At 45.5% G+C, this 27,826-nt stretch overlaps 1 protein-coding gene across 5 annotated transcripts in view; it reads left to right on the forward strand.

Moving 5' to 3' along the window:
* The window catches only part of ZFHX4 (zinc finger homeobox 4), a 173,829-nt gene that overhangs the window by 141,888 nt on the left and 4,115 nt on the right, over positions 1-27,826 (forward strand). For all 5 annotated transcript variants that reach the window (XM_081116657.1, XM_081116653.1, XM_081116655.1 and 2 more), the window contains 7 exons: positions 1,406-1,474; positions 7,614-7,730; positions 13,764-13,897; positions 14,118-14,318; positions 14,845-14,962; positions 15,476-20,833; positions 27,681-27,826. The exon at positions 27,681-27,826 is cut by the window's right edge and continues 4,115 nt beyond it. In XM_081116657.1, the coding sequence (XP_080972783.1) occupies positions 1,406-1,474; positions 7,614-7,730; positions 13,764-13,897; positions 14,118-14,318; positions 14,845-14,962; positions 15,476-20,833; positions 27,681-27,826 (6,143 nt within the window). The remainder of the gene's footprint in view (positions 1-1,405; positions 1,475-7,613; positions 7,731-13,763; positions 13,898-14,117; positions 14,319-14,844; positions 14,963-15,475; positions 20,834-27,680) is intronic.

Raw genomic sequence — 27,826 nt, forward strand, 5'->3', positions numbered from 1 at the left:
GGATTTATAAGCAAGGACTGAGCAGAGATAAAATCTTCCTGTCAAGACAAATGTAAGAGATAGTTACAAGAAAAGTGTTTTTGGTTGTTGGCGGGAGGACACCGAGTATTCATAATGATTGTCTTATTTTTAAATAGACTGCTACCAAAGGCCAAAGGTTTCGTACATAGCAGGAAAAACAATTAGTAAATGCAGTAATAGTGCCTTGGTGTGCACTTCTATTTTCAAGGTTAATTATTTGTTTAATTAAAGCCATCAGAATCAACCAGTGATGCTATTGCTAGAAATATTAGATGAACATGAGTGTCTTTGTCAGTGTAAGAGTTGTGTGACCACTTTTTTAAATCTCTCAATGCGATTTAGCCTTTTCTTATTTGGAAGACCATATCACATTTGTATTATTTTCTCTTGCAATTGCTGATTATTTCTACAATTATAGCTGCATTTTACAATGGAGGGAATTGAGCCTTAAAGAAGTAAAGTGATATACCTAAGGTCCCATACCTAGAAAGTGGTGGAGCCACGATTTGTACACACACCATTCTGTATTCTTGAAAGATTGCTCTTGAGATATTATGAGATTAGTTTGGAAAGACAATGAATTCAAGGGGGGGAGAATGCTGTAGAGGCTATTGAAATTGTCAGGAATGAGAGGATGTCGGAGGAACAGAGAAACACATGTGATAGGGGCCATTGTAAAATTGAACCAAGAGCTTGTGGTGACTCAGTGGAGAGAATGAATGAGGTGTTGAAGATGATTTCTGAGGTCTAGTTGTTTTTTCTAGATTTCTCTACAATAGCAAATGCAAAGGAAGCATGGAGTTGGATGAAAATCATGACTTGTGTTTGGGGCTGAGTTTAGCAAATCAGACCATTGTTGGCACTCTGCTCTGGAGCTCAAATAAAAGATTTGGGTTTAGTGATGATGTGGACATATTCTTCAGGTTTCCTTTAGTGATTGTTTTGGCTTTGGTCTCACATATATTGAGGGTCTCCCATATATTGAGGGTTTTTTTAGTGTTTTTCTTGTTGTTGCTTTGCTACTTTGACAGAGAAGTAGAAGTAAGCTCATAATTTATGTAATGTGTCATTGCCATTCTAACGCATAACCCTATAATGTAGGCTTGGCCAGATATCCAGGAGGTAAAAATCAGTATGAGATTTTCCTGCTTCCATGTTTGATCTACACTGTGTTCGTGGTGTGCTGCTGATCATTTAGAATTCAATCTAAGTTCACCCCTGTCTGGATTCATCTTGCTGACCACTGCTCACTAGAATGTAAGGTGTGCCTGAGGCTCCCCTGAGCCCCGCAGGATGCTTATCTCATTGAAAGCCAAATTGAGGTTCCTGTGATATTGACTATGACTGCAGAGCTGATCACCTGTCACTCTGATGTTCTCTGCAGAATCTGCCTCTTTGGGAGCCAGGACTTGTGAGGATGACCTGACGGAGCAGCAGCTGAGAGCAACCTCAGGTAATTGGTCTGTTTCTTCTCAAAATTGTGTCTGCCTGTCCTTAATGAGTTACAGTTGCTACTCTCATCATTTATGTAATACATGGATCTTTGGAACTGCTCCATTTGGATCTGGTCAGATCCCTTATTCAAATGAGTTAACAGCAAAAGCAAATAGATCCATATATTTGGATGCACATGTAAAGTGACTTCTTAAAGAATGAGGAACATCTGCTGGGTAATTTCTCACATCCGCATTTATATGCTATGAAGTTTCACCAAAGTGGTCAGTTTTATACAAAGGATAAGCCAGTAAGCCAGATATTATTTTTACACAATTAAAACAACCTGGTTGGTGGAGTTATTTTTGGCAATTAATGGGTTGATTGGATTTTGTGTAGCCGTGTCAACACATTTACTATTCCCTGTGCTTTGTGTGTGTATGTGTATGTTAAAAAATGGCAGCCAGGCCTTGTTAGCTGCATTATATTCAGATAATTTAAGAGGAAACTCACCCATGTTGCTACAACACACCTCATTTATTTCTGCTATATAAACATGATCCCAGTTCCCTGATTTATACAATTGGAATAATAATGTGTTATATAGAACAAAAAATGATTATAAAAAGTCCTTCGCATTCATAATGGGGTATTGAAATACTTTAAAAAACACACACAGTTTTGCAAGTGAAAACATTCCTGCAATATAAAGTCAGGATTTCCCTCTTTAAAAAATTATTCAGACTTTGCCTTCACCTATGCATGTCTCATGAAAACTTTTTTATTGTATATGCTATTTTTTCCTAGAAAACTAGACAGCATATTTAAGATAAAACAGCGTGAGCCCAATTTGCCTTCCCCATCTCAAATCAATGAAAATATTTCATGAATGACCTCATGGGAAATAATAAGGCAAAGTCAAGACTATGACAAAAAATGTGAAACTAAAAAGCTACCACTCCCTGTCAACACATTTCTTTATTGTTTTTGTTTACAAAATCTCCAGCTTCACCTCAGTCTCTCTGAGAAGCTATATGTTCCCATGCCTTTTGCATATTTCCATGGAGATGTTCTACAGGGAAGTCAAATATAACCAATTCCAAATTGAACTTCTCTTTTCTGCAAAAACCATTTCTTCTCTTTTTCTCCATTTCACTTGATGACATCATGCCATAGACCTCATTACCCCAAGTAAGAAAGCTAGGAGTCATCAGCTTTGCTCAAAATATTAGTGCTGTGGACTACTGGGCATAAGTCATGTGTAAGATTTTTAGACAATATTTCTATACAAATAAATAAGTTGTTTTCAGATTGCAGTAAATGTGATCCAGGAAATAAAAGAGGTAATGCTCGAGCAGAGATTGTCAAGTGTGGTCCCCAGGAGGAGGGTGTGACAACATCTGTTGAGCAGACACAGATGTGACCACTGGATTTCACAGCATGGAAGTCATTGGAGGCTCTGAGAAGAGCAATTGGTGTGACGCCAGACTAGAAGGGTTGGACAATGGATGCGATTTAGTAGAAAGAGAAAATGCAAGGACACCAAAGCAGGCGAAACCAAACCAACAAATACTCCTTTTCAAGTTTCACCGAAGGGGAATAGAAGAATGGCAGAGTCTGGATGCCTCCTTTTCTCCTTCCAATTTTGCTTCCTAAGTTCAATGTGATGTTTCAGCTACCCCATATTGCCTGCCTACTCTATTCCAGGCACTGTTCCAGGAGGACTACGGCGAAATAAGATAATCACTATTTTCAGCAAATGTGTAGCTATTAAGGAAAATAGGCAGTACATGGATAATTTCCAAATACTGTGGTAATTTGTGTGAAATCCACGTACAGAAAAAAGAAGAAAATCTTACTCAGAAACATTAATCCCAGTTCAAGATTCAGGGAAGACTTTTTGGAGAAAGAAATAATTAATAGTACTAGTAATAACATGGCTAGCATTTTTAAATACTTATTTTGTGTTAAGCTCTGGGCTGACCGATTTTTATACATTGTCTTATAACAAACCTATGAGGTAGGCATTATTAATTCCATTTTTACAGATGATGAAACTGATATTTCCAAGTTGGGCTTGAAGGAAAAACAAACATTTATATACAGTAGAGAGAAGTTGTCCTAGAAAAGACGGGGAAACATGATATGTATAGGACGGTGGCATTAATAACAGTCACGTGTTTCTAGAACAGTGGTTCATGAAATGTGATCCTTGCGCCAGGAGCAGCATCTTCACCTGGGAACACAGAGATATAAGTTCATTGGCCTCCCTCTGAATCTACTGACTCAGAAACTCAGGGTGGGGCCCAGCAATCTGGTTTCTAAGAAGTCTTCCAGGTGATTCTGATGATGCAGTTTTTTAAAATATGTTTGTGTGATTTTAGAAAGAGAGGAAGGGAGAGGGAGAGAGAGAGAGAAAGAGAGAGAAACATCAACGTGATGTGAGAGAGAAACATTGATCGGTTGCCTCTTGCACGCACCCGGATGGGAGACTGAACCTGCAACCTGGGCTTGTGCCCTGACCGGGAATCGAACCTTCAACCTTTTGGTGCATGGGATGGTGCTCAACCAGCTGAGCCACACCAGTCAGGGTTGGTTTTTTTCTTTGTCTGTTTTTTAATATTAAGTGCTAGGTAGGAAGTGAAAGAAAAAATGAGACTGGAGTGGTAGACCAGGACCAGGTATCTCGGAGGTATTCTTGCCATGTACAGAAGATTGAACTTTTCCTTGTAGTGAGTCTCTAAATGATTTTCAGTAGATTTAAGTAGATCATGCAGAGGATAGATTTGGAGGTTGTTGGTAGGACTGGACAGGGAGACAGTGCCGGAGGCTAGAGAAGAATTCTTATAAGCCAGGTGTTTTGAAGACATGCTCAGTATATAAACTAAAGATGTTCAAGTTACTGTCCTCTGCTGCTTCTTTACATGCTCACTCCTTGGGCTAAAAGGTGTGCAATGCTTTCCTTAGAAGACTCACAGGAGAGGGTTCCCAAGCCCGTTGTGTAAGGAAGCCATGGGGCCAGTGCAGTTGGCTGGGCTTAGGTCATCAGTTCATCACTGGAGGAGATGTGCTTCAGAATGTGTATTCTAATTCTCTAGAGTAAATTAATAGTGATTTTCTAATAGTTTTTATTCTTTAAATGAAAATACTCTAGTCATTCCAAACTTTTCTTTTAAATATAGTTTATACATGTACACACTAAATAGCTTGTAAGGCCATCATTTTAGCCACAGTAAAAATGCTAGGGGAAATGAATTGTACTCTACTTCTATAAGACTATAGTATTATTTCAGAACATTTAAAAATAAAAATGTGTTATCATTTGTCTGAAAACTGGAAAGTCCTACTCTTGTTTGTTTGTTTGTTTGTTTCCTACAAAGCATCTTACACTTTATGGCATTTTACAGGGGAAGAAACTGGTACTTGAAAGTTAGGACATAGCCACTCCTCCCGTAACCCCAAATCCAATGTACAGTTTTTCTAGGGAGAGTGGTTTCTCCACATTAATCTCCTGACTCTAAAGTCTATTTATAAAATGAATGTCAACTCTATTTCAGAAACTTTCCTTAAGAAGGAAAGCGAGCTTTTTACTTTTTTTCGGACTCATATGAAACTTTATGGTGGATATAAGTTACCCTTTCATTATTTTTTGCATGATTAAAAATTTGCAAAGTTCTATGGCTCCAAAGCGCCCACCTGTAATAAACAGCTCTCGCCTTCGAAACCACAAAACAGGTCTGAATTGCTTGAGCATTAGAGCTAATTGCCTGCCTACTTCAAAGGAAGAACCAGAAAAGGGGGCGGGAGGAATGTCCCAGAAGCAGAGGCCGCGCGGGCAAATCCACCTCCCGAGGTTGTGAGCTGTGGCTTGGACGAGCCGGGCGAAGTTACGGCCTCGGAACTGCTGTTTGCGATTAAGCTGATGGCAGCCTCTCCACGCCGCTGACACGGGCTTTGTTCGCATTCAGATTTCTCAAACTGTTGCCAGGGTCAGGCGGAGGTCAGACACCGCCGTGATGTATAGGGGAGCATGTCTGGGAATTTCTCTCGCCCTTAAAACACATCCTAGCAAATGAAGAATCGGACCCGGGAAAACCGTCTGGTGAGCCCCGGGTTGCACTGTAGTTTTTCTTGGAGTGCTTTCATAATTTTGTTTCTCTCCTCCTGACACCCCATGTTTTATTAATGGGAGTTGCGATAGCCCTTACAATTTTATGTCCCCTCAAGATAAGGACACCGGCACCACGGTGACACTTCATTTTCCAGCCCTGGGGGAAAGGTTCAGTAAATCTCCTCAAAGAAGTCTGGCCTCCCTTCCCCAGGATGAGCCGGAAAGTAATTGCCGTGGGCTGTCACAGGTCGCGGCCTGCCACCGGATGTCACGTCACGTGTGTGGACTTGGCAGAGACTCGGCCCAAGCCGGCCACTGTCCCACGCAGCCTGGGTTTGACCAGCAGTGATGACTGCTGGTGAAAGCAGGCTGGAGCCCTATGAATGTCCATTCTCTCTTCCCAAAGTAAACCGTCCACGTGGGTTTGCTGGAAAGGGACACTCCCCCCAAACCCTCAGATGACCGACTTCTCCACAAGGACCTCCCCACTGCTTTTGTTCAGCAGCAGAGTGCAAATCTAGAACAAACGGACTCGTGTGGTGCCCCTGAGGACTCACAGCGGAAGCAGACCCCGACTGCGAGGCTATCAGGTGTCCGTGCTTTCCGTCCGCTTTGCGGAGCTGCCCGCCGGAGCCCAGCCCCGTCCCCTGTGTCGCCTCCTGCTCTCACAGTAGCGGCGCGGGGCAGGCAGGGGAGACGCTCAATAGCATTTCGTGTGTGTGCTCAGCTGCTACACATGACGGTGGATATTTCATTCTGCTGTCAGAACGTTATTAATAAAACATGGGGTGTGGAGAGGGCCACGGTTCCCCCTTTCAATCACTATAGCATTTGCAATGAAAATTTTATGCAGTGTGTAATTTTCAGTTAATGCTTGACACTTAAAATGTCCATAGCAGCGTTTTGTATGGTTATTGAAGGGTTAATTGTATCCTGTTCTCGGCATAAAAGCTCCGCTTATCAAAAGCAAATAGACCCGTGTATGCATATGTGGCGATGACCTTTTGCCTTTCCAGGGTTAATTTATATGGTCATTAAAGATTTTATGAAATTGAGCAGCCCGGTGCTTCAAATCCCATTTTACCCCCTTCTCCTAATGTATGTAATTCCTACCTGAACAGGGGGATATGATTTTTATTTTTTTGTGCTGCCGTGAAAACAGCATGGCATGCTGTGGGGAGTTGCAAGTCTGGTTATCTGGCATTACTCAGATTGCTAAAAATTCATTAAAATGTGACATCAGCACAGTGAGAGACAAATGATCACAGGATGAAGAACAGTGGGCCTTTCACGGATTAGTGCTGCACAGACCCAGCGCAGAGGCTAACTGCATAAACAGATTAACCCACCGGCAGCGGCATAGCTAAGATTTACGGAATAATTAAATAGGTTTGAGTTACTATGAGGATTTCCATGTAATCTAGCTGGTGTGAACCCGTGAATGAGGTGCGGGGTGATGTGGTTGTCATAGAAGAAATAGACCTTCTTATGTCCTACTCCTTGTAGAGCTCCCCCTATAGCAAAAACAAATCCCAGTGTAACTGAACTTTTGAGATCTTACTTTGGCAAATTCCAAAGAACTCCTCTGGGGTGCAGGGACTGGAGGCAGGAGTAACACCTGTCTTACAGTTCGCCGGTCGTTACCACATTATGTCACAGAGAACTTTTTCTCGGAATTTGGTTTGTTCTGCCATCTACCCAAGTCCATGGAACGGGGGGTCCATGTAACAACAGGGCTGCCTTACACTCGTTTTCCCAGCTTTCCTGCCTTCAACTATACTTAAAATGATTTCTTTTATTTTAATTCAGTACAGGCCCATGTTCTCAATGGATGTCAGAGAAGTTACTTGAGATAATTTGCATTGGTACCGTCATCAGGTTCTAGTATAACTTTTGAATAAATTTATGTTCTTTTTTTGAGAATGAATGTCTGCAGATGATTCATAAGTGGCCAACTTTTTAAATGGTCACATAGTTGTTTGAGTGCACATTTTTTTGGTGTGCGGGGGGATTTCAATCCTACTGACTGGTCTGCCTTTCTGAACAGAAGAACCAAGCGAGGAGGCGGAAGGACCTATTAAGGCTACAGCGGTCGCCGAGGAGGGTGAGAAAGACACGAAGGAGAGAGACCCCAGCGAAGGCAAAAACTCCAGCAAAGACCCCGGTAAGACCCTAGAACCTCTCACCTTCCTTCCCCTACCCCCACTCCCCGAAAGAAGCCCTGCCTTCACCCCAGCCCCATGCTTATTAAAAGCTTTTATTCATTTTAAACTGTCTAACATTTCCAGTACTATTCGTTGCATGCGCACTTTGCATGTGACTTCTATCAGTAGCCTCCCATTGACCTATTTTTAATCATAACCATCTGACAGAATAGATGTGGATAAGTTGAAGAATATTACAGGACGACCAGCAAGATTATTTTTTAATCAAATCAGTTTGTGTGCTTGTAATTTTTTAAGCGCCTTTCATTAATCTTAGCTATACTTGTGATTCCTCTGATGGCATATTAATTTTTCATAAGCACAGGATTAGATATCCCTTGAAGTTTTTTGTTCAATCACAAGCACACCCCACCCCAATCACGTAACCCTAAAAATAAATGTTATTTTTTTCTCGCTTTTTTTTTTTTATAACTTACACTAAGGAATTTGCCCTTTTTAAGGGCATCTATTTGAGGCATTTCAAACGAAATCCAGTGAAAAAGTTTACAGATGATCCAGTCTAAGAAAGAGGAAATATCATTGAAAAGGGATTAGGTGCTGGGTAATTTTGATCTTCTAGAATAGACAAATCCCAGTAATGAAAGCTACTGTCTTTGAAAACAAACCTTCGTGTCGTGACATTTACTTGTGCACAAACAAACCCTAGGCCAGCATCTGGTACGGATACCTAAGGCTTTTCCTGTGTTTGATTTGGCAAATATATGACTTCATCCATACTTTGTATGTATGAGATGGAAATCTACGGTCGCGATGAATAAATATTACATTGGCTACTTTTGCTGTGCGCTATACCTAGTTTTATTATGTTGGACTCACTGAAGCAGAAGAACTGCTGAAACGGGTTCAAGCCTATTAGTTTCAGGTAGTCATCTATCTTTTCTTGGATTCTAGTGACAGCCTCATATAAAGAAGCTCGTTTTCACTATGAAGACATTGGGCTGTGCAAAAGAAGACCATTTTTATGTGCAAGTTCATTCAGACCCGAGTTATCCCCCATTTGCAATTCAGCCTTCGGCACATCTTAGTTTTACATTCCCTTCAAAAATTATCTGAAGGGCTGCTCCCACCTGGCACCGTTCAATGCCAAGTTGCTCTCGGAGTCCAGTGTTCCGAAAGCGCCACTTCAGTTTGCGTTGAGGATGTCGTGGCAAACATGTGATCCTAATTTGACTTAAACAAAGAGGGTGTGAGGTTGTTCTGGAGCCCAAAGCAACATGAAAAAAGATGCCACAGCTGTGTGTTAGTAACCCAGCTCCTGGGGCTACTGACAAGGAATTTGAGGTACCTAGCAATCGGTTTAGGTCAAGGGTAGTGCCATCACCTCTTCGAAAAGAGTTGGAAATAGCAAGGTAGTCAGTTCATTCACTTGCTAGGATGGACCTCGTCAAGGCTCCTTCGAGGCCCCATCCACCTGCGTTTGGTGGCGTCTGTCTCGGTCATACCAACCGAGGTTGCACAGGACACCCCTCCCAGTCTTCCGAAGAATGTGTGAAACTCTCAAACAGCACATTGGTGTTCGCTGAGCGCCCCTGTAATCCTTATGCTTGGTTTTAAATACCTAACCCCCTATAAAGGACGGATTCTGGGAACCTCTTGAAAGTGGCTCCAAGCTTACATTGAGGAAACCCGCCGCAGACGCTGGCGCTCCGTCCCCACCAGCAACATTCATTTATTTGCATAAATAATGGGCTCATCACTCCCTAATGGCCTGATGAGTTATTGTCCCTTCTTAGGTGCCTAACTGTACCATCTAGACAGGACTAGAGCATAGGGAGGACACGGAGCACTGCATAACAGTCGTTGTTTAAAACAAGTTTTTATCTCTGCAGAAATGCCTCCCCAGGTTTCTCTAAAGGGTTAACATGAACTTTAAAACCATCTAAAAGCAGTTACCGAGCTGCAAATATTTAGCCTTGAAACCTCCCAGATTTCAAGACAGTTCTGGCTATTGACAACTGACATGAACCTTTAACAAAGTTTTCTGCCTCTAAATTGAATCTGATTAGGTGTAAAAATTATTACGTGGATTTTTTTCCCCTTGTAAATATTTCTAAGGGCTGAGTAACCACTTCTGTATATATTGTTTCTTCCTTGTGTCAGTTATAAATGTCAAAAAATACGAGCCAACTTATAAATTAATCACTATCTTAGTGTGGTAGATGGGAAAGCAGTGTGGCTCCACTTTAACACCGAATTTTTGAGACAGGAAGGAATTAACACATGTTAGAAAGACCATGTTTGTGTAAGCTGTTGTGCGGAGTTGCAGACAGTAATCTCCAGGCCTGGGGCTTTCAAAATGAGACTCGGCAATATGCAAGTTGTGTTCGTTGAATATTCATTCATAATAGAAAAGCCTCCTAATGCCTCATTTATATTGTCATTTAAATCTAGTGCCACTTTAGATTAATTATAATCCAAATTACAGCTCTGTGCAGTACAAGAATTAATATAGAGTTTATCCAGATTAATACATTTGCATTGAAAATGTAATATGTCTCTGCCACGGCTAAGGGGACCACTTTTTAATAAGGGAGTAAACATGAGGAAAGATGGAAATTAACCTTCATTATTGCAATTAAAATTATCCTTTCTTTCCAGTCTCATTAGAAAGAATACTGTACTCGTAATTATAATTTAGAATTATTTGGAGTTGAATAACCTCTTCTGTTGTATTCAAGGTTTATAGGATTCAAATGTTATCTAACACACTGATTCCTAATAATATTTAAAAAACAACCCAGTGTTTTGTTTTATTGTTTTTTTTCAAGTTTTGCTTTGAGTACATATGTGTTATTGGATTTTCCTCACTTGTTATGAGCATAAACCGTTTTCACAACCTTATGTATTTTAGGGGCTGAAAATTATCAAGTAGGCAGCATCTGAATTGAAATGAATTATTTCACTTTTGTATTGCAATCTCATGCAAGTTAAATAATCGCATAACTGACAGATAATCATTGGTTCGTCTGTTTGGCAGTGCTTATTTGTAATCAGACTTCATTTTTTAGTTTCAAGGTATTAAAGGACATTGTTTTTTGAGAATATTGTGATGTCCTTAATAACACAAAATGAATTATGATCTCACTTCAGAATTTTGTCTGGGGCATCAAACAGGGTTTATTTCAAATAAAGTTGCAGACATAACCTATGAGTAATCACAAAACTTAATCAAAACTCTCTAAAATTGTTTGACCCTTATTTAATATATTTCTAGAATAAAACAATTCAGAAGAAGACCTCAAAGTTGAGTCCTTGTCAGTCACCTGGGAGGCCATAGTACCTGAGATTGCACCCGTTTGAAAAGTAGAAAAGCACACAGGCATAAAATTTAATCTCCATCATTTTGCACATAAGCCCCATGGCCTGCCTGTCCTTCAGAGCCTGTCTCTGTCCTGTGCTGTCCCATCCCAGCATTCTTGCTGCTGCTCCTCAATGGCATGCATTTCCAGGGTGCCTAGATACAGCTGCGGGGGTCTAGCCTTTACTTATAACTTCTTAATGTAAAATAAAATGGTCTTTACACAGCTCCTAGCTTACATTAAGATCATGGTTTAATTAACTAAGTTAATTGGGCAAAAAATATTGAACTTGACACATACGGTAGTTGGAATACTCTGGCCAGCAGTTACAGCGATGGCTATGAAATGACTCTAAAACTTAACTCTCGTTTTCTTGATGCAGCACACATGTCGCTAAATTCAAAAGCAACTGCATTGTTAATGAATATTAATAAGCGTAAAAATAACATTAATTATACCAAATAGGTATACCCATCTATAGTACAGTTTTAGTAAAATGTTTTATAGCTTGAAATCAGTAATGTCTTTGGTCCTGTATAGTACCAATATTAGAACATAGATGCTTATGATAATAAGGCCATAGCTATACATTTAATAGTTTGAAAGTTTCTGGAAGGTTTATTCTATTTCTGATGTCCCAGGGGGCCTGCAAGCAACAAGAGTCACGGATATTCTCTTATGACTTGCGTGTGACAGTCTTTGATAGCATAGGGAACTGGACAAGCTTATAATTTGGTTACGTCTGATTCCACCATGTGCACAAAAACATGATAAAGGAATATGACAGTATTATTTCTTAAAGGAGCACATTCCTCCTTGTTAATGCGGAACTTTACTTTTAAAAAAATCTTCCAATCTCAAAAGAGAAAGCAACAGATAGACATTCCTGATGTAAATGACAATCATTTTATACAACTTGATCTGACATCTTAAGAATAGTTATTTTTAATACTTTAAATACAACGGTACAAAGTCTATTCTGCTTTGAGAAATAAAAACTGATTTTTTGATGCCAGAATTAATTATGAAATAAACATTCCTGTTTCTGACCTATCTTTGGATATCAAATACTTGGATTGTATTTAATTGATGTCATGAAATTCATCAATTTCTCTCTCAAATTTAAGTTCATTCGAATATAAATGTGATCAATTCTTTTTTCAAATATCTAGAAGGAATCTAAATTTCTCCAAAGCATCTGTAGATATAGGGCAAATATACTAATTCAAATAAAACTAATGTTTGTAAATCTAGAAATCAGTGTAATTATTTGAAAACATAGCACTTATTCTGTGCCTACCATGATTGTCATTATGTCATTGAAATTCTACTTTAAAGGTCATGCTTACTTTTAAATTTCTTCCAGAATTCAAAATTTCTGAAAATGTTTATGTGGTTTAAACATGCATCTCCATCCAAGATAGAAAAAAAGAATATTTTTTGGTTCATCTTTACTTTGTTTCTATAGCACCCTTGACCTTCTTTTTAAATTAAAACTGGGTTATTCTGCAATAAGGTGCAATTTGTTCATTTATATGAACCGTATGTGGATTGAAAAAAAGTCAAGATAAATCTTCATGCACAGCATACAATCAGATTACGCCCAGACTCTATATTCACGCGGGGTCTGATAGCAATCAATGGTTTAGCTTCATTGCATTTCAACATGTATTTGCACCCAGTTGTCCAGTGATAGTATCCTCACCCTGGAAATAATTTAGTTGCAAATTGACTGGAAGATGGTGAAAATTGAAAGTTAAAATTAGAAATACTCATAATAAACAGCAGAAAAAAGGTCAGATGATGCCGTGCTATGATGAGATTGGAATGGCTGGTAAATGAGGTTTTGTGTTTGTCGTGAGATGCATGTGACATGCCTACCCAATGTCGCCATAATATCCAGCCTCGCAGAGGAGATTATCGGGAAAATTGATGCGGGAGAGAATTTTCTGTTAGATTGGGAAATTAGAATTACACTCTTCTCTTTGATGTGTGTGAGGCTCCTTACACATGACATTGCTCATCTAGGCAAAATTTTAAGCTCCCTTTAACACTGAATATTTGGATTAACCTCGTAAAACAGCCATCTTCTTGAGATTTGGACTTTAATGTTACACGTACGGCCAACCGTCCAAAGCAAAGAGTAAATCAGAAAAACAGCAGAAGACATGTAATGTATAGTTAATTTTTAAATCCCATTTTCACCACATCAAAATATTATCTTTGTTTCTGAACTATAGTTATCTCAGAATTTTGAAATATCTTCAGTGTTCAAGAATTTTAGAAAAGAGATAGGCAGTTAAACATTAGTAAAAATAATTATTTTTTAGGTTAGCATTTGTGAATGGGAGTAGAGTTGCTTTAATGTGATAAAGGCAGCCTGAGACACCAGCGAGCACATGTTATTGATGAGTCTTTCAAGGTCACCTAGGGTTATCTAAACATGAGACAGGAGTGCATTTTAAAATATATTTATAAAGTCCACTTGGTCGGTGGACATGAAGAGGTGTGCTTCTTGCCTTTTGACATTAGCATCATTTATAAGTGCTTGTCCAGTTCCTTTGTGACTTGGTGGATTTGGAGTCCGTGCTAGATGAAAAACATAGGATCTTTCAAGCTTGACGTTGTTAGTTTTTTGAAGTTGACACGTTCTGTTCTTTTGGGGGGGATCAGGAATAATCTCACCAGAAAAGGAGCTAAAAGTCAGTGTGGCGGGGGTGACCCAGCCACTCCTGCTGGCAAAGGAAGAAGATGTCACAGCGAAAAGATCAAAACTTACAGAGGACAATAAATTCTGTCACGAACAGGTAAATATGTCTTTCCCCCTTTGCTATATAAACTTATTATATTTATTTTACCGTATTTATTATTGCTCCTGGTGGTGTTAGAGCCCCCAATGATTCGAGTCCATGCTGTTGAAATGTAGACCTTGTGCTTGGCAACAGATAAACCCTCAGTATTGCTTTCGATACCATGACGTCATCAGACTAACAATAACGTTCGCCCTGTTTATTGAATGTTTTCCAGTTCTATCAGTGTCCTTATTGTAACTACAATAGTAGGGACCAAAGTCGTATCCAGATGCACGTCCTGTCTCAGCACTCGGTGCAGCCGGTCATCTGCTGTCCCCTCTGCCAGGACGTCCTCAGCAACAAGATGCACCTGCAGCTGCACCTGACACATCTGCACAGCGTGTCTCCAGACTGCGTGGAGAAGCTGCTGATGACAGTAAGGACACCACGTGTTGACGCGTGTGTGACATAGTCCCTGGAAAGGTAGCAACACAAACCCTGCAGTTATCGGTCGATAGAAATTTATTTCTTCTTCGCAGCTTACAGCTGTCTCACTGACTGTGTTATAGGAATCACAGCCCAAGGCCCGTGTGTTGTCTCTTTTGCTAGGAAAAGAAACAAATACGATACGGGTGCAGATTAGTCAGGAACGTATTTTACAGCCTCGCTTTTATGTCTGTAATGTTAATCAGATGAGTCACGTGCACACGTTGGGTTTCAAACTTTCTTGAGTATCAGTATAAAGACACAGGCCTACAAAAACATTTTTAAAAGAGAAAAGAATACAGCGTTGCGGTGGCATTGACCTGAAATTGGAAGGGGCAGCAGCGGCCTGTAAGAGCCACAGAATGCCCCTGCCCTGGTTGGAAAAATCTAAGTTGGATGCTACTGCCCTGTGGCAGATGTGGCGGAGCCTGTGATTTCTGGGGTACCTTTGACACGAACCCCTTTGGTCTTCACAGGTGCCTGTGCCTGATGTGATGATGCCAAACAGTTTGCTGCTCCCGGCAGCCGCTTCTGAGAAATCGGAGCGGGACACACCTGCAGCCGGCACCGCTGAGGGGTCTGGGAAGTATTCAGGTATTCCGGCCTGTGACCAGGTCTGCGGAAAACACTCCTGGGGGCTTGCATTTGTGTTAGGGCACCACGATTATTACTACCCAAGAGTTACAACAAAAGCGCAGAGGAGAAAATATACTCCAAGAGCCGTAGTTTTCAATGCATAGTTAGTACCCGGCTGTCTGTCACTGCCCTTGGGGAAACCCACGTGTCGAGGACCAAGAATACCCTGTGTCTTCTAATTCCTGGACACGGAGGGATGGCCTTTGGTGTCACACCAACTGCAGCATGCTATAATTGCCTTTGAAATCTTTTCCTCCGCATCCTTAAATTCCTTGAGGCCAGAGGCGATTCATGTTCATTCACCTTTGTATCCGCAGTGCCCGGCACAGTGCTTGCAACATAGCAGTTGCTCAATAAACACTTCTCCAGGGAATCAGTTAAGCGGAAACCTGTAGAGGCTCCTCCTTACGATGTTTCTCGGCACACAGGCCGCCTTCCTGTCAGTGACCCGTGTGTGTGCTCTCCCACCAGGTGAAAGCCCGACGGATGACAAAAGCGTGGCAGGCCTGGACGATCCGAAGGCCAGCGTGGAAATAAAGAGCGAGGAGCAGAAGCCAGCCAAAGAGCCCACGGAAGCGTCCGAGTGGAACAGAAACGGCAGTAAGGACGCGAGGCTCCCCGACGCCCTGCAGGACCAGCTAAGCGAGCAGCAGAAGAGGCATCCGCCGTCGGTGTCCGACCGCCACGTGTACAAGTACCGCTGTGGCCACTGCAGCCTGGCTTTCAAGACGATGCAGAAGCTTCAGATCCATTCCCAGTACCACGCCATCCGGGCCGCCACCATGTGTAGCCTCTGCCAGCGTAGCTTCCGCACATTCCAGGCTTTAAAAAAACACTTGGAGGCCGGCCACCCCGAGCTGAGCGAGGCCGAGCTGCAGCAGCTCTACGCCTCCCTGCCCCTGAACGGGGAGCTCTGGGCCGAGGGCGACGCCGCGGCCCAGGACGACCACGCCCTGGAGCAGGAGATGGAGCGAGAGTACGAGGCGGACCCCGAGGGGAAGGCGAGTCCCGTGGGGAGCGACGGCAGCTCTATTCCCGACGACACGGGCTCCGAGCCCAAGCGGACCTTACCCTTCCGGAAAGGGCCAAACTTCACGATGGAGAAGTTCCTGGATCCGTCTCGCCCCTACAAGTGTACGGTGTGTAAAGAGTCGTTCACCCAAAAGAACATTCTCCTGGTCCATTATAATTCGGTTTCTCACCTGCACAAGCTGAAGAAGGTGCTGCAGGAGGCCTCCAGCCCCGTCCCCCAAGAAACCAGCGGCGGCACAGATAACAAACCCTACAAGTGCAGCATCTGCAACGTCGCCTACAGCCAAAGCTCGACCCTGGAAATCCACATGCGGTCGGTGCTGCACCAGACCAAGGCCAGGGCCGCCAAGCTGGAGCCGGGCGGCCACGGGGCCGGGGGCCACGGCGCGGCCGCGAACGTGAGCAGCCCCGGCCCAGCGATGCTGGAGTCCATGAGCCTAGCGGCGGTCGGCGGCAAAGAGACCCACTTAGATGCCAAAGAGTTAAATAAAAAGCAAAGCGCGGAGCTCATCCCTGCTCCGCCGGCGCACCACGCCCCGCAGTCCCCAGCCCAGATCCAGATGCAGCTGCAGCAGGAGCTCCAGCAGCAGGCCGCCTTCTTTCCGCCGCAGTTCCTGAACCCGGCCTTCCTGCCGCACTTCCCCGTGACCCCAGAAGCTCTGCTGCAGTTCCAGCAGCCGCAGTTCCTCTTTCCTTTCTACATCCCGGGGACGGAGTTCGGCCTGGGGCCCGAGCTGGGCCTGCCGGGCTCCGCGGCCTTCGGGATGCCCGGCATGACGGGCATGGCCGGGTCCTTGCTGGAGGACCTGAAGCAGCAGATTCAGAGCCAGCACCACGTCGGCCAGACCCAGCTGCAGATCCTGCAGCAGCAGGCGCAGCAGTTCCAGGCGGCGCAGCCCGCGATGCCCGCGCAGAAGCCGCCCCCGCCCCCGCCGCCGCCGCCGCCGCCGCCGCCGTCGAGCAAGCTCCTGAAACAAGACCAAGCCGACGGCCCGGCCACGAAGGACGCGCCGGCTTCCAGGGAGGCGGAGGAGAGCGCGGAGAAGCCAGAGAAACCAAAGCAAGAATGTACAGGCGACGCCCAAGGCCTCAAAGACGGCAGAGACTCCAAGAAGCCCAAGCCCTGCGAGCCGTCGGTCCCGCCGCCCCGAATAGCCTCCGGGGCCAGGGGCAACGCGGCCAAAGCGCTGCTGGAGAACTTCGGGTTCGAGCTGGTCATTCAGTACAACGAAAACCGGCAGAAGGTGCAGAAGAAAGGCCGGGGCGGGGACGGGGAGAGCGCGGAGAAGCTGGAGTGCGGGACGTGCGGGAAGCTCTTCTCCAACGTGCTCATTCTGAAGAGCCACCAGGAGCACGTGCACGGGCAGTTCTTCCCCTCCCGGGCCCTGGAGAGGTTCGCGCGCCAGTACCGCGAGGCCTACGACAAGCTTTACCCCATCTCCCCGCCCTCGCCCGAGACGCCGCCGCCGCCGCCGCCGCCGCCGCCGCCCGCGCCCCCGCAGCCGCCCTCCCTGGGGCCCGCGAAGATGCCGAGCTCGGTGCCCGCCCCGCTGCAGGCGCCCCCGCCCACGCCGCCGCCGCCGCCCCCGCCGCCGCCGCCGCCGCCGCCGCCCTCTGCCCCCCCGCAGGTGCAGCTGCCGGTGTCCCTGGACCTGCCCCTGTTCCCGTCCATCATGATGCAGCCGGTGCAGCACCCGGCGCTGCCCCCGCAGCTGGCCCTGCAGCTGCCGCAGATGGACGCGCTGTCCGCCGACCTGACGCAGCTGTGCCAGCAGCAGCTGGGCCTGGACCCCGCCTTCCTGAGGCACTCTCAGTTCAAGCGCCCCCGGACCAGGATCACGGACGACCAGCTGAAGATCCTGCGGGCTTACTTCGACATCAACAACTCCCCCGGCGAGGAGCAGATCCAGGAGATGGCGGAGAAGTCGGGGCTGTCGCAGAAGGTCATCAAGCACTGGTTCCGCAACACGCTTTTCAAGGAGCGGCAGAGGAACAAGGACTCGCCCTACAACTTCAGCAACCCGCCCATCACGGTGCTGGAAGACCTGCGCCTCGACCCGCAGCCCTCCCCGCTGGAGCACTACAAAGCCGACGCGTCCTTCAGCAAGAGGTCGTCCCGCACGCGGTTCACCGACTACCAGCTGCGGGTCCTGCAGGACTTCTTCGACACCAACGCGTACCCCAAAGACGACGAGATAGAGCAGCTGTCCACCGTGCTCAACCTGCCCACGCGCGTGATCGTGGTGTGGTTCCAGAACGCGCGGCAGAAGGCGCGCAAGAGCTACGAGAACCAGGCGGAGGCCAAGGACGCGGAGAAGCGGGAGCTGACCAACGAGCGGTACATCCGCACCAGCACCATGCAGTACCAGTGCAAGAAGTGCTCCGTCGTGTTCCCCCGCATCTTCGACCTGATCACGCACCAGAAGAAGCAGTGCTACAAGGACGAGGACGACGACGCGCAGGACGAGAGCCAAACCGAGGACTCCCTGGACGCCACCGACCAGGCGCTCTACAAGCAGTGCGCGCCGTCGGGCCCCGCGGACGCCGCCAGGGGCGCCGCCGCCGCCGGCTCTGGCTCCGGGACAAGCACCCCTCTGATTCCGTCCCCGAAACCGGAGCCCGAGAAGACGTCTCCCAAACCTGACTATCCCACGGAAAAGCCAAAGCAGAGCGACCCCTCTCCCCCTTCTCTGGGCAGCAAGCCAGCCGCGCCCTCAGCACCCAGCTCCTCCTCGGACCCCCCGCAGGCCTCGGCCGCGCAGCCCCAGCCCCAGCCCCTCAAACAGCCCCCGCTGCTTGGGAGGCCGCCCTCGGCCTCCCAGACGCCCGTCCCGTCCAGCCCCCTGCAGATCTCCATGCCCCCTCTCCAGAACAGTCTACCTCCACAGCTACTCCAATACCAATGTGATCAGTGTACCGTGGCCTTCCCGAGCCCCGAGCTCTGGCAGGAGCACCAGCACATGCATTTCCTCGCTGCTCAGAACCAGTTCCTGCACTCTCCCTTCCTGGAGAGGCCCCTGGACATGCCCTACATGATCTTCGACCCCAACAACCCCCTGATGACGGGGCAGCTGCTGAGCGGGTCCCTGGCGCAGCTGCCCCCGCAGGCCGCCGCCCCGCACGCCCCCGCGCCCCCCGCCGGCGCCGCCTCCCTGAAGAGGAAGCTGGACGACAAAGAGGACCCGGCCTGCGGCGAGAAGGAGGGCGGCCACGGCGAGGACCAGCACCGCGACAAGCGCCTGCGGACCACCATCACCCCCGAGCAGCTGGAGGTCCTCTATGAGAAGTACCTGCTGGACTCCAACCCCACCCGGAAGATGCTCGACCACATCGCGCGCGAAGTGGGGCTGAAGAAGAGGGTGGTGCAGGTCTGGTTCCAGAACACGCGCGCCCGGGAGCGGAAGGGCCAGTTCCGCGCCGTGGGCCCCGCGCAGTCCCACAAGCGCTGCCCCTTCTGCCGCGCGCTCTTCAAGGCCAAGTCGGCGCTGGAGAGCCACGTGCGCGCGCGCCACTGGAGCGAGGGCAAGCCGGCGGGGTACAGCCTGCCGCCCAGCCCCCTGCTCGCCGCGGAGGACGGCGGCGACAGCCCGCAGAAGTACATCTACTTCGATTACCCGTCGCTGCCGTTGACGAAGATCGACCTCTCGAGCGAGAACGAACTGGCTTCGACGGTGTCCACGCCCGTGAGCAAGTCGGCGGAGCTGTCCCCCAAGAACCTGCTGAGCCCGCCCCCCTTTAAGGCCGAGGGCGCCGAGGACGCGGAGGCCCTGAGCGCCGCCCCCGCCGAGGCCGGGTACGACCAGGGCAAGGCCGACCTGGACGAGACGTCGTCGGTCAACACGGCCCTCAGCGACGCCACCACGGGCGACGAGGGCCCCGCCGACGGGGAGGGCGCCCTGGGCGGCCCGGCCGACGGGAAGCCGGCGCTGTCCCCCAAGGAGCCCAAGGCCCTGGACGCTTTGCCCAAGGCAGCCACCACGCCCACCGCCGAGGTCTGCGAGGAGAAATTCCTCTTCTCGCTCACCAGCCCCTCCATCCACTTCGGCGACAAAGACGGCGACCATGACCAAAGCTTCTACATCACGGACGACGCCGACGACAACGCCGACCGCAGCGAGACGTCCAGCATCGCCGACCCCAGCTCCCCCAACCCTTTCGGGTCCAGCAACCCTTTCAAGTCCAAAAGCAACGATCGGCCAGGCCACAAGCGGTTCCGAACCCAGATGAGCAACCTGCAGCTGAAGGTTCTGAAGGCCTGCTTCGGGGACTACCGGACCCCCACCATGCAGGAGTGCGAGATGCTGGGCAGCGAGATCGGCCTGCCCAAGCGCGTGGTCCAGGTGTGGTTCCAGAATGCCCGCGCCAAGGAAAAGAAGTTCAAGATCAACATCGGGAAGCCTTTCATGGTCAACCAGGGGGGCGCAGAAGGCGCCAAACCGGAGTGCAGCCTGTGCGGGGTCAAGTATTCTGCCCGCCTGTCCATCAGAGACCATATTTTCTCCAAACAGCACATTGCGAAAGTGAGGGAGACCGTTGGGAGTCAGCTTGACAGGGAGAAAGATTACCTGGCCCCGACCACCGTGCGGCAGCTGATGGCCCAGCAAGAACTGGACCGGATCAAGAAAGCTTCCGATGTGCTGGGCTTGGCGGTGCAGCAGCCCAGCGTGGTGGACAGCGGCCCCCTCCACGGCATCAGCCTTCCAGCAGCCTACCCGGGCCTCCCCGGCCTGCCTCCGGTTCTCCTCCCTGGGATGAACGGCCCATCTTCCTTGCCCGGGTTCCCACAGAACTCAAACAGTAAGTCGCTTCCGGGGGAGTCAGTCTGACGAGTTGGTAACACTGGGCAGCGGATCACATGTAACCAAGAAACAGGGTGCATTAGAATCCCTCCCATTTCAGTGAGTGAAGCCATTAAATTATTTGAGATATATATTTTTTATTGGCTCTAATTAATAACCAGGAAGTAAGTCTACCTGAGCATATGCAGAAAAATAAAGACAAGCTAGGTCATAGCAGTGTCTCAGAAATCCATTCATTATTTACATCATTACACCTGTATGTCTTAGAAATATTCTTTTATAGAACCACTTCAATACTGATTCCAACTGGCATTTCAGCACAAACATGTGGTATAATATTTGGTGTACATGTTAAGAAAGTGAAGCACTAAATGATACAGTTATTGGTATCTTAATTTATATTCTTTCCAAGGGAGGCTTTTTTGTTTTGTTTTGTTTTGTTTTTTTCCCCCCACATAAGTGCCGGGCAATTCAAAAGCTAAGGGAATTCACCTACATTACACCTAACAGCTAATACATCTTATATTTAAAGTTTAACTGCTAACAATATGACTTCTGAGATAAGTTTTAATTTGGCATTGCTTTCAGATTTCGATTTTTGTAACATCCGTTGCTTATTATTTAAATAAGTTTGCAACCTTAGAGATATATTAATATTACTCCGTGCCCTTCTACCCCCAGCCCCACCCCAGCCAAAGTCTATCATTAAGTCAAGCAAAATTGTAAAGCTTTCTGAGGCAACCCCAGAAAATGAATCCAGTTCTGTGTTCATTAAGAGAAATGTAATTTGTGCAGGTTTAATTTCATGAATAAGTATAAGTATGCAGTTCTATTAGGTTAAAAAAAATGAGTACAGTGAGCTAGGTAACGACATAGCCAAACTTATCACAAATATGTAATGTTTTGTATGTTATATAAAAGTTATATATTATCCAAAATAGAACAAAAAGGTTCTCTTATAATTTTTTCTTTAAAGTAAGTTTATTTTTGCAAATCAACAGTGATATTTTTTCTTTTTGAAAGAGAATTTTGACGTTCTAGAGACTTATCTAGAATTAACTAATTACATATTTCTAGAAAGTTTCCAAAACACAAGAGAGCTTTTTTCATTTGCACAAATTGAACTATTACTTAAGTGTCAAACTTTTCTACCTCGCCCTTCTCCTACAAAAAACAAACTTGCCATATGATCTGAGGAAGATGGTCCCATTTTACCTTCTACCTCGGGATACATGAAAACAGTGACATCAGATGGCCTCTTGGCTGTGGCCGGCTCGTTGAGCGCCCTGTCCTGAGTGCCTTGCTGGCATTAGACAGAAGCAGGAAGGGTCTGCACACATGGAGAATGGCCCCAGGAACATAGCTGCAGTGCCCCTTCCTTGAACTGTCACACTTGTACTTTCTCCCCCTAAGACTGTGGGCTTCATTATCTGGATATGCTTGAGGCCTTAAATATCAGAGCTAAAATTATGTGTTTTGTTTGTAGGTTTTAATTGTCAGATATAATTGGTTTGAGAACAATGCAAAGGCTATTATTTTTGCACATGAATGTATCAGTTTTCTAGTCCCACTTTATATACCACTGTGATTCTTAAGTGAACATAGAAAAATGTCTTATGTGGAAAAACTCTTATGCTCAGTTATGTAAAATAGAGTTTTCCCACATAAAGCCTAATGTGAGAAACTCCTATGAGCAGTGATATAAAATGTACAGTTATGTACGTAAAACATTAAATAAAATATTGTGTGAAGTAGAGGAACATTTGATATTTTACATGCACTAAGAATGGTCCAAGTGTCTGTGGTCATTGATGCCTGTGTAGTTGCCCCTCCAAACAGTGGCCTTTCTCCCCACTGGATCAGAAGGCCTTTGCTTGGACCGTGGGTCCTTCGCTGACTGCCCTGCAGGAGAGAAAGTAAGGGAGGAGAGAGAAGATGTTTATGAATTACTTAAACACCCAAACCTTCCCCCTCCTTCTGCTCAGCATAAGGACAGCGTGTACCTCCCCTGAAGTGCGGGCCCTGTTCACAGCTACCCGACTTGTGGGAAGATGTGTAGGCAGGTCCTCCGCAGCGAGGGTATCTTTAAATGCATCAGACACCAGGGAACTCAGCACTGGGTGCACCTGTTGCTTCAGTCAGTCATGGACCGAAACAGACCAAGAGTGTTATAAAGAGAAAAGGTCTGTGAACATACCTGCTGCGATTGGCAATTTCTGTTGAATTGTTTTTATTTGTTTGTTTTGATAGATTTTGAACGTGAGCATAGCAGAGGTACCAGCAGGACCCCTTCTGAGAGCCTGAGTTCCCATCCTTCCCAGTCACACATGTTTAAGTTAATTGACCTGTGGTGGGTGACACTGAGTGTTTTAGGCACCTCACGGAGGGGAGCTGTGCTTCTCCATCTTTCTATCATTTTCTACTGTATTATTTCTCATCACACAAGCACCGCCTTTGCTTTATGGGATAAATCAACATACCAGCGAGGTGAAGTCAGCAGGAGAAAATGACTTCATAAGTAGAATACTTCTGTATTTCTCACATGCCCTGGGTTCTCGCAGTAATTTATCTAGATGAATAAACTTTGAGAATATGCCATGTTCACGATGGGCCCATTTTAATGGAATTTTAGACGGGAAAGGCTCCACTGAAAAAATACCCTGTCCCTTTGGAGGTAGATTTGAAGGTTTTGATCCTAAGGAAATCACTCAGAAGGGACTCCATGAAACAGGAGATGTACCATAGGTAGTACATCTCATTCCAAAGGCTCCACCTTTGGAGGTGCCCAGTAATTGCGATGCACATGTTCAGTTTTAGTGTTTATCACCCTCTAAATTTCCTGGCTTCAGCATCTTTTTTTCTTTTTCTCTTTTTGGGCAGAAGTGCTGTTTACCAGCTTTCTTGCTCACAAAACTTCCTTGCCTTACTTCCAAGAAATCTTCAAATTATTTAGTCTTTTGAGATCACGAAGAAGGCCCTTTCAGCAGTAATGGATGTCACGTGTGCCTTTGTTTTTAAATAAAATGAATCATTTTCTGCTTAAAAAACTTTTCCACATTTGTTCGTTTCTGTCATGATCATGTGCAAAAAGGGAAAGTGGTGAGAAATACCACAAGCCTGGATGCCTGGAAAGAATTATAAAACTTCAAATTGACGTTTTATCCTTGAGCATGTTAGCTTCCTTTGGGGGGGGGGCTCAGGATGAATAGAAACCTTTCTATTTTTAACACATTTACTTTATCGTTGTAGGCAGTGTCTGATTTTTATATGTTCCTTTAGTGTTTGGAAATACTGCCTAACCCAATTTCCTTAAATGGAACCTCAGAACATGCCTTCTGCATTTTTCTCATACTTCAGCGTAATTTACTAGCACATGTGGGGTAAATCTAGATAAGAGTAAGTCTTTAATAATTTTATCACAGTTGTCTGTGGCCCTGTGTACATAATTAGTTTTATTTTCACCTCAGAAATAAATTTTCCCTCTAGGAGACCTCGATCAAAGAACATGGGGAAAAGGAACCACATCTAAGTTCTTTGTGAGACAGGCATTTTCTTTCCAAAGCATTACTTTTGGGAGTAGGCCGCTGTTTCAGGGAAACAAAACCAAACCAAATTGTGCTAGTTTGAGATTATCTGTAGGTAAACTTGGACCTCTTAGTGGAACTTCAAAGAATTGGAGTAGGAGTTAGGGAATGGGAAAGAGTGCGTCTGATTCCGCACTTTGGTCACTGTTCAGATTTTCTCTTCTCTTTCTGGCTTTTCCATATCAGTTGGCTACTGAACTTCTGCTGCAGACTTTTACAGGCTTATGTCTCTCACTAGTAGGCCCCATGTACATTGTTCAGTATCCTAAATCTGTATCTTGTCTAAAATTTTTACTTAACAGCTAATTATTTAACTCAGATTAGTCCTCAAGATGCTGAATTCCTAGAAATCCCTAATAGTTTTGACTACAGCAGTTGGGATTTTAGAAGACTATTGCATGACCTCATTGCATGACCTTCACTTCGTTGTATGACCTCTGGATAGGAACCTGTGGACCCCATCAGATGGGAAAGCCTAGTCAACAACCATTGACCATCTTACTTTCTAACAGCCATTGCTATTTAAGTCTCTTGGTTCCTTAGCATTTGTCTTAAATTCTCATGACACAGAGATAGATGAGCCAGCAATTTCCTTAGAGTTATGGGGAAAAGCTCACGTGTAAGGGGGTTTAGTTATTGAGTTGAAGTCTCACTGCACTAGACTTTGAAGTAAGGTTAGCTTTATGAATACGCAAAGAAGCTGGCTACCAACATAGCATCCTAACAACGCGAGGAAGACTCTTTTGTCCTTAGTAAAGCTTTGTCCGCCTGAATCACTCATGCCTGAAATTCTATAATTAGATAATAATTTCTTTGACTTAATACGTTATTCTCTGTTAAATGTAAAATAGCATAGAATATCATAAAATCAGAATACCATAGTGGGAAGAAACCTCAAATTATCTAACCTAGTATATATGAAGCCTTTTCAGAAATAGGTGTATTTATATCTTTGGTTCTTTCTTGCAAATAACATTTTATGCAGAGGCAAGTAGAAAGAAGATACCAGGCATAGTAGTAAAGGCAAGGGAGCTGGGCCCCCCAAAAGCAATTCCCTTTTGTCACAGGTTTGTCTAGGGCTAATAAGTCTAAGTACCAGGAATCAAGAACTTTATCATATTAAATTGGATTAAAGACCAGAGAATTTATTCATTCCTACCATACCCTGCAAAGCTTCTGTCATTTTCATCTTAATTTATTTCAATTGTACAGGTCATTGTTCTGTAAAACGTGGATACTATGATCAGTTTCTTTCTTGTTCCTTTTTTTTTTTTTTTTTTTGGCATTTTGCATCTGAATATTTGCAGCTGTAAGAATCCGTTTTCTTGCTTAAAAAAATGGAATTTTTAGCATCTGTCCTCCCTTACCATTGAGGATATTGGGAGACTATTTTCTACCATGATGGGCATTCCTTAGAGACTATCACTGAAACAACTACAGAACATATTTCAGAGCAAGTCAGAGAAGAGTTGGGTGTGGTAGGTTACGGAGAAGAGCAGCTGGTAGTCAGCTGGGCTAATTGACAGTAATGTAATGGTGAGGGTAAAGTTGAGAGAGATGTTGAGGACTTAGTGCATCTTGAATTGTTAGCTAAGCCTAAGAAAAGCTTTCTCAGCTGGGTCAAGACCAATGAAGAAACTAAAATGTTTTTTTTTCTCCTAGCTACAGAAATAGAAGCATGCAGTTTTTGTGTCACTTAAAAAAAAAAAAAATGTTAATACCCAACTGTTGCATTTAGCATGGAGGTAAGACATTGACCAACAGTCAAAAGATGATTGTCTTAAATCTATCATCATTATTTCTACAGCTATGTACCAGTGATTCAAACTCCATTCACCTTCTGGTTAATTCTCCCATAAGCCCATCAGGCCTCCATCACAGTCCTGTCCTGGTCATTCAGTGGTGATCTTTCCCTCCATTAGGAAAGAACCACCACCCACGCAGCCAAGTTCCTTTTCCAATCAACTTTATTTGCCTCTAAAAAAAAAACCATGTTCAGGAAAGGCGCAGATTTTACAACTCCCTTTTCTATCCTGGGCTGTCATGCAATTTCTCACCCAACTATCCAACTCACAGAAATGGCTCTCATTGGTTATTACCAGCCTCTACATTAGACTGGGGACTTGAAACCCAGCAAAGACCTCTTGCATTGCAATAGGAGTCGTGGTTCTCTACCCAACGGGTGTCTGCCTACTGAGCACCTGAGCATTGAGTTTCCCTTCTCTAACGGTGAGAATCTTTTTTTTTTTTTTTTGCTCCTCACCTGATAATATGTTTTTATTGATTTTAGAGAGAGAGGAAGAGAGAGAGAGAGAAACGTTGATGGGTTGCCTCCTGTACATGCCCCGACAGGACCTGAAACCTAGGTATGTACCTGACTGGGAATTTGACGGGAAACCTTTTCGGTGCGTGGGACAACGCTCCAACCAACTGAGCCACCCAGCCAGGGCAAGGGGTGAGAATCGCTTTTGCATACAACAAGCAGAACTTGAAGAATCATTCTGTTTGGGGGTTGATAAAGTTGAGCTTTAATGTATTCGATTCCTATCAGGTATTCTGTTAGCCAGATTGTCAGGATGGCATTGAGTAGTTTAACCCGTACCCTGAAAAGTGAAATCATGCTCAACCATGCCCAGACATCGTCATGAGTAGCTGTCACATCACTGCTGTTTGGGTTTTGGTGCCTTCAGTGGTCATTTACTGTCGCTATTTAATTAGCTTGTCACCTTCTTTATTCAATGTTAGTGCATTTGTCTACCAGAACTTAGGCAGATGGATTTCGTTTTATTTGATAGCTAATTACCTTCAGCAAACATGATAAATATCAACCTGCTCAAGTGAAGGAGAGTGGGCCGGCCTTCCCAGAGGTATAGCAAAAGGTGGTTAAAATGAGAACCAGTGTAGGGACCTTGCAAAGTGTACCAATCGGAAGAAGCCACTGTTCTTTTTACCAGGATGTCCTTTTTCTCACCATCTGTCTTTTATAATATGAGAGAGGCTTTGTTTTCCAGGTAAAATGTTGCTAAATGTTCCAGGTAAATGCAGATGACGTTTCTTAGAGCTACGGCAGGGGTTAAAACGAATATAAGGAACAGGACAATCTCAGAAAAGCTGGTGCGGTGATTCCCCTAGTGTGTGGGATGCATCGTGTGCGATGGGCCGGGGCTGTGGCCACGTCGCCGGGGAGTTCCGTTGGGGGCTCAGCGCCCAGCCCTCTGCGGCCCCATGCACTGACCGCGGCGTCTCTCTTGTCGTTTCCAGCTCTCACGCCTCCCGGTGCGGGCATGCTTGGGTTTCCCACTTCAGCTACTTCGTCTCCTGCCCTGTCTCTCAGCAGTGCCCCCACCAAACCTTTGCTGCAGACTCTCCCACCTCCACCACCTCCGCCTCCATCCTCTGGGTCAGGA

The sequence above is a fragment of the Miniopterus schreibersii genome (genome assembly GCF_964146895.1).
Source record: "Miniopterus schreibersii genome assembly, chromosome: 17".
NCBI classification, from domain to species: domain Eukaryota; kingdom Metazoa; phylum Chordata; class Mammalia; order Chiroptera; family Miniopteridae; genus Miniopterus; species Miniopterus schreibersii.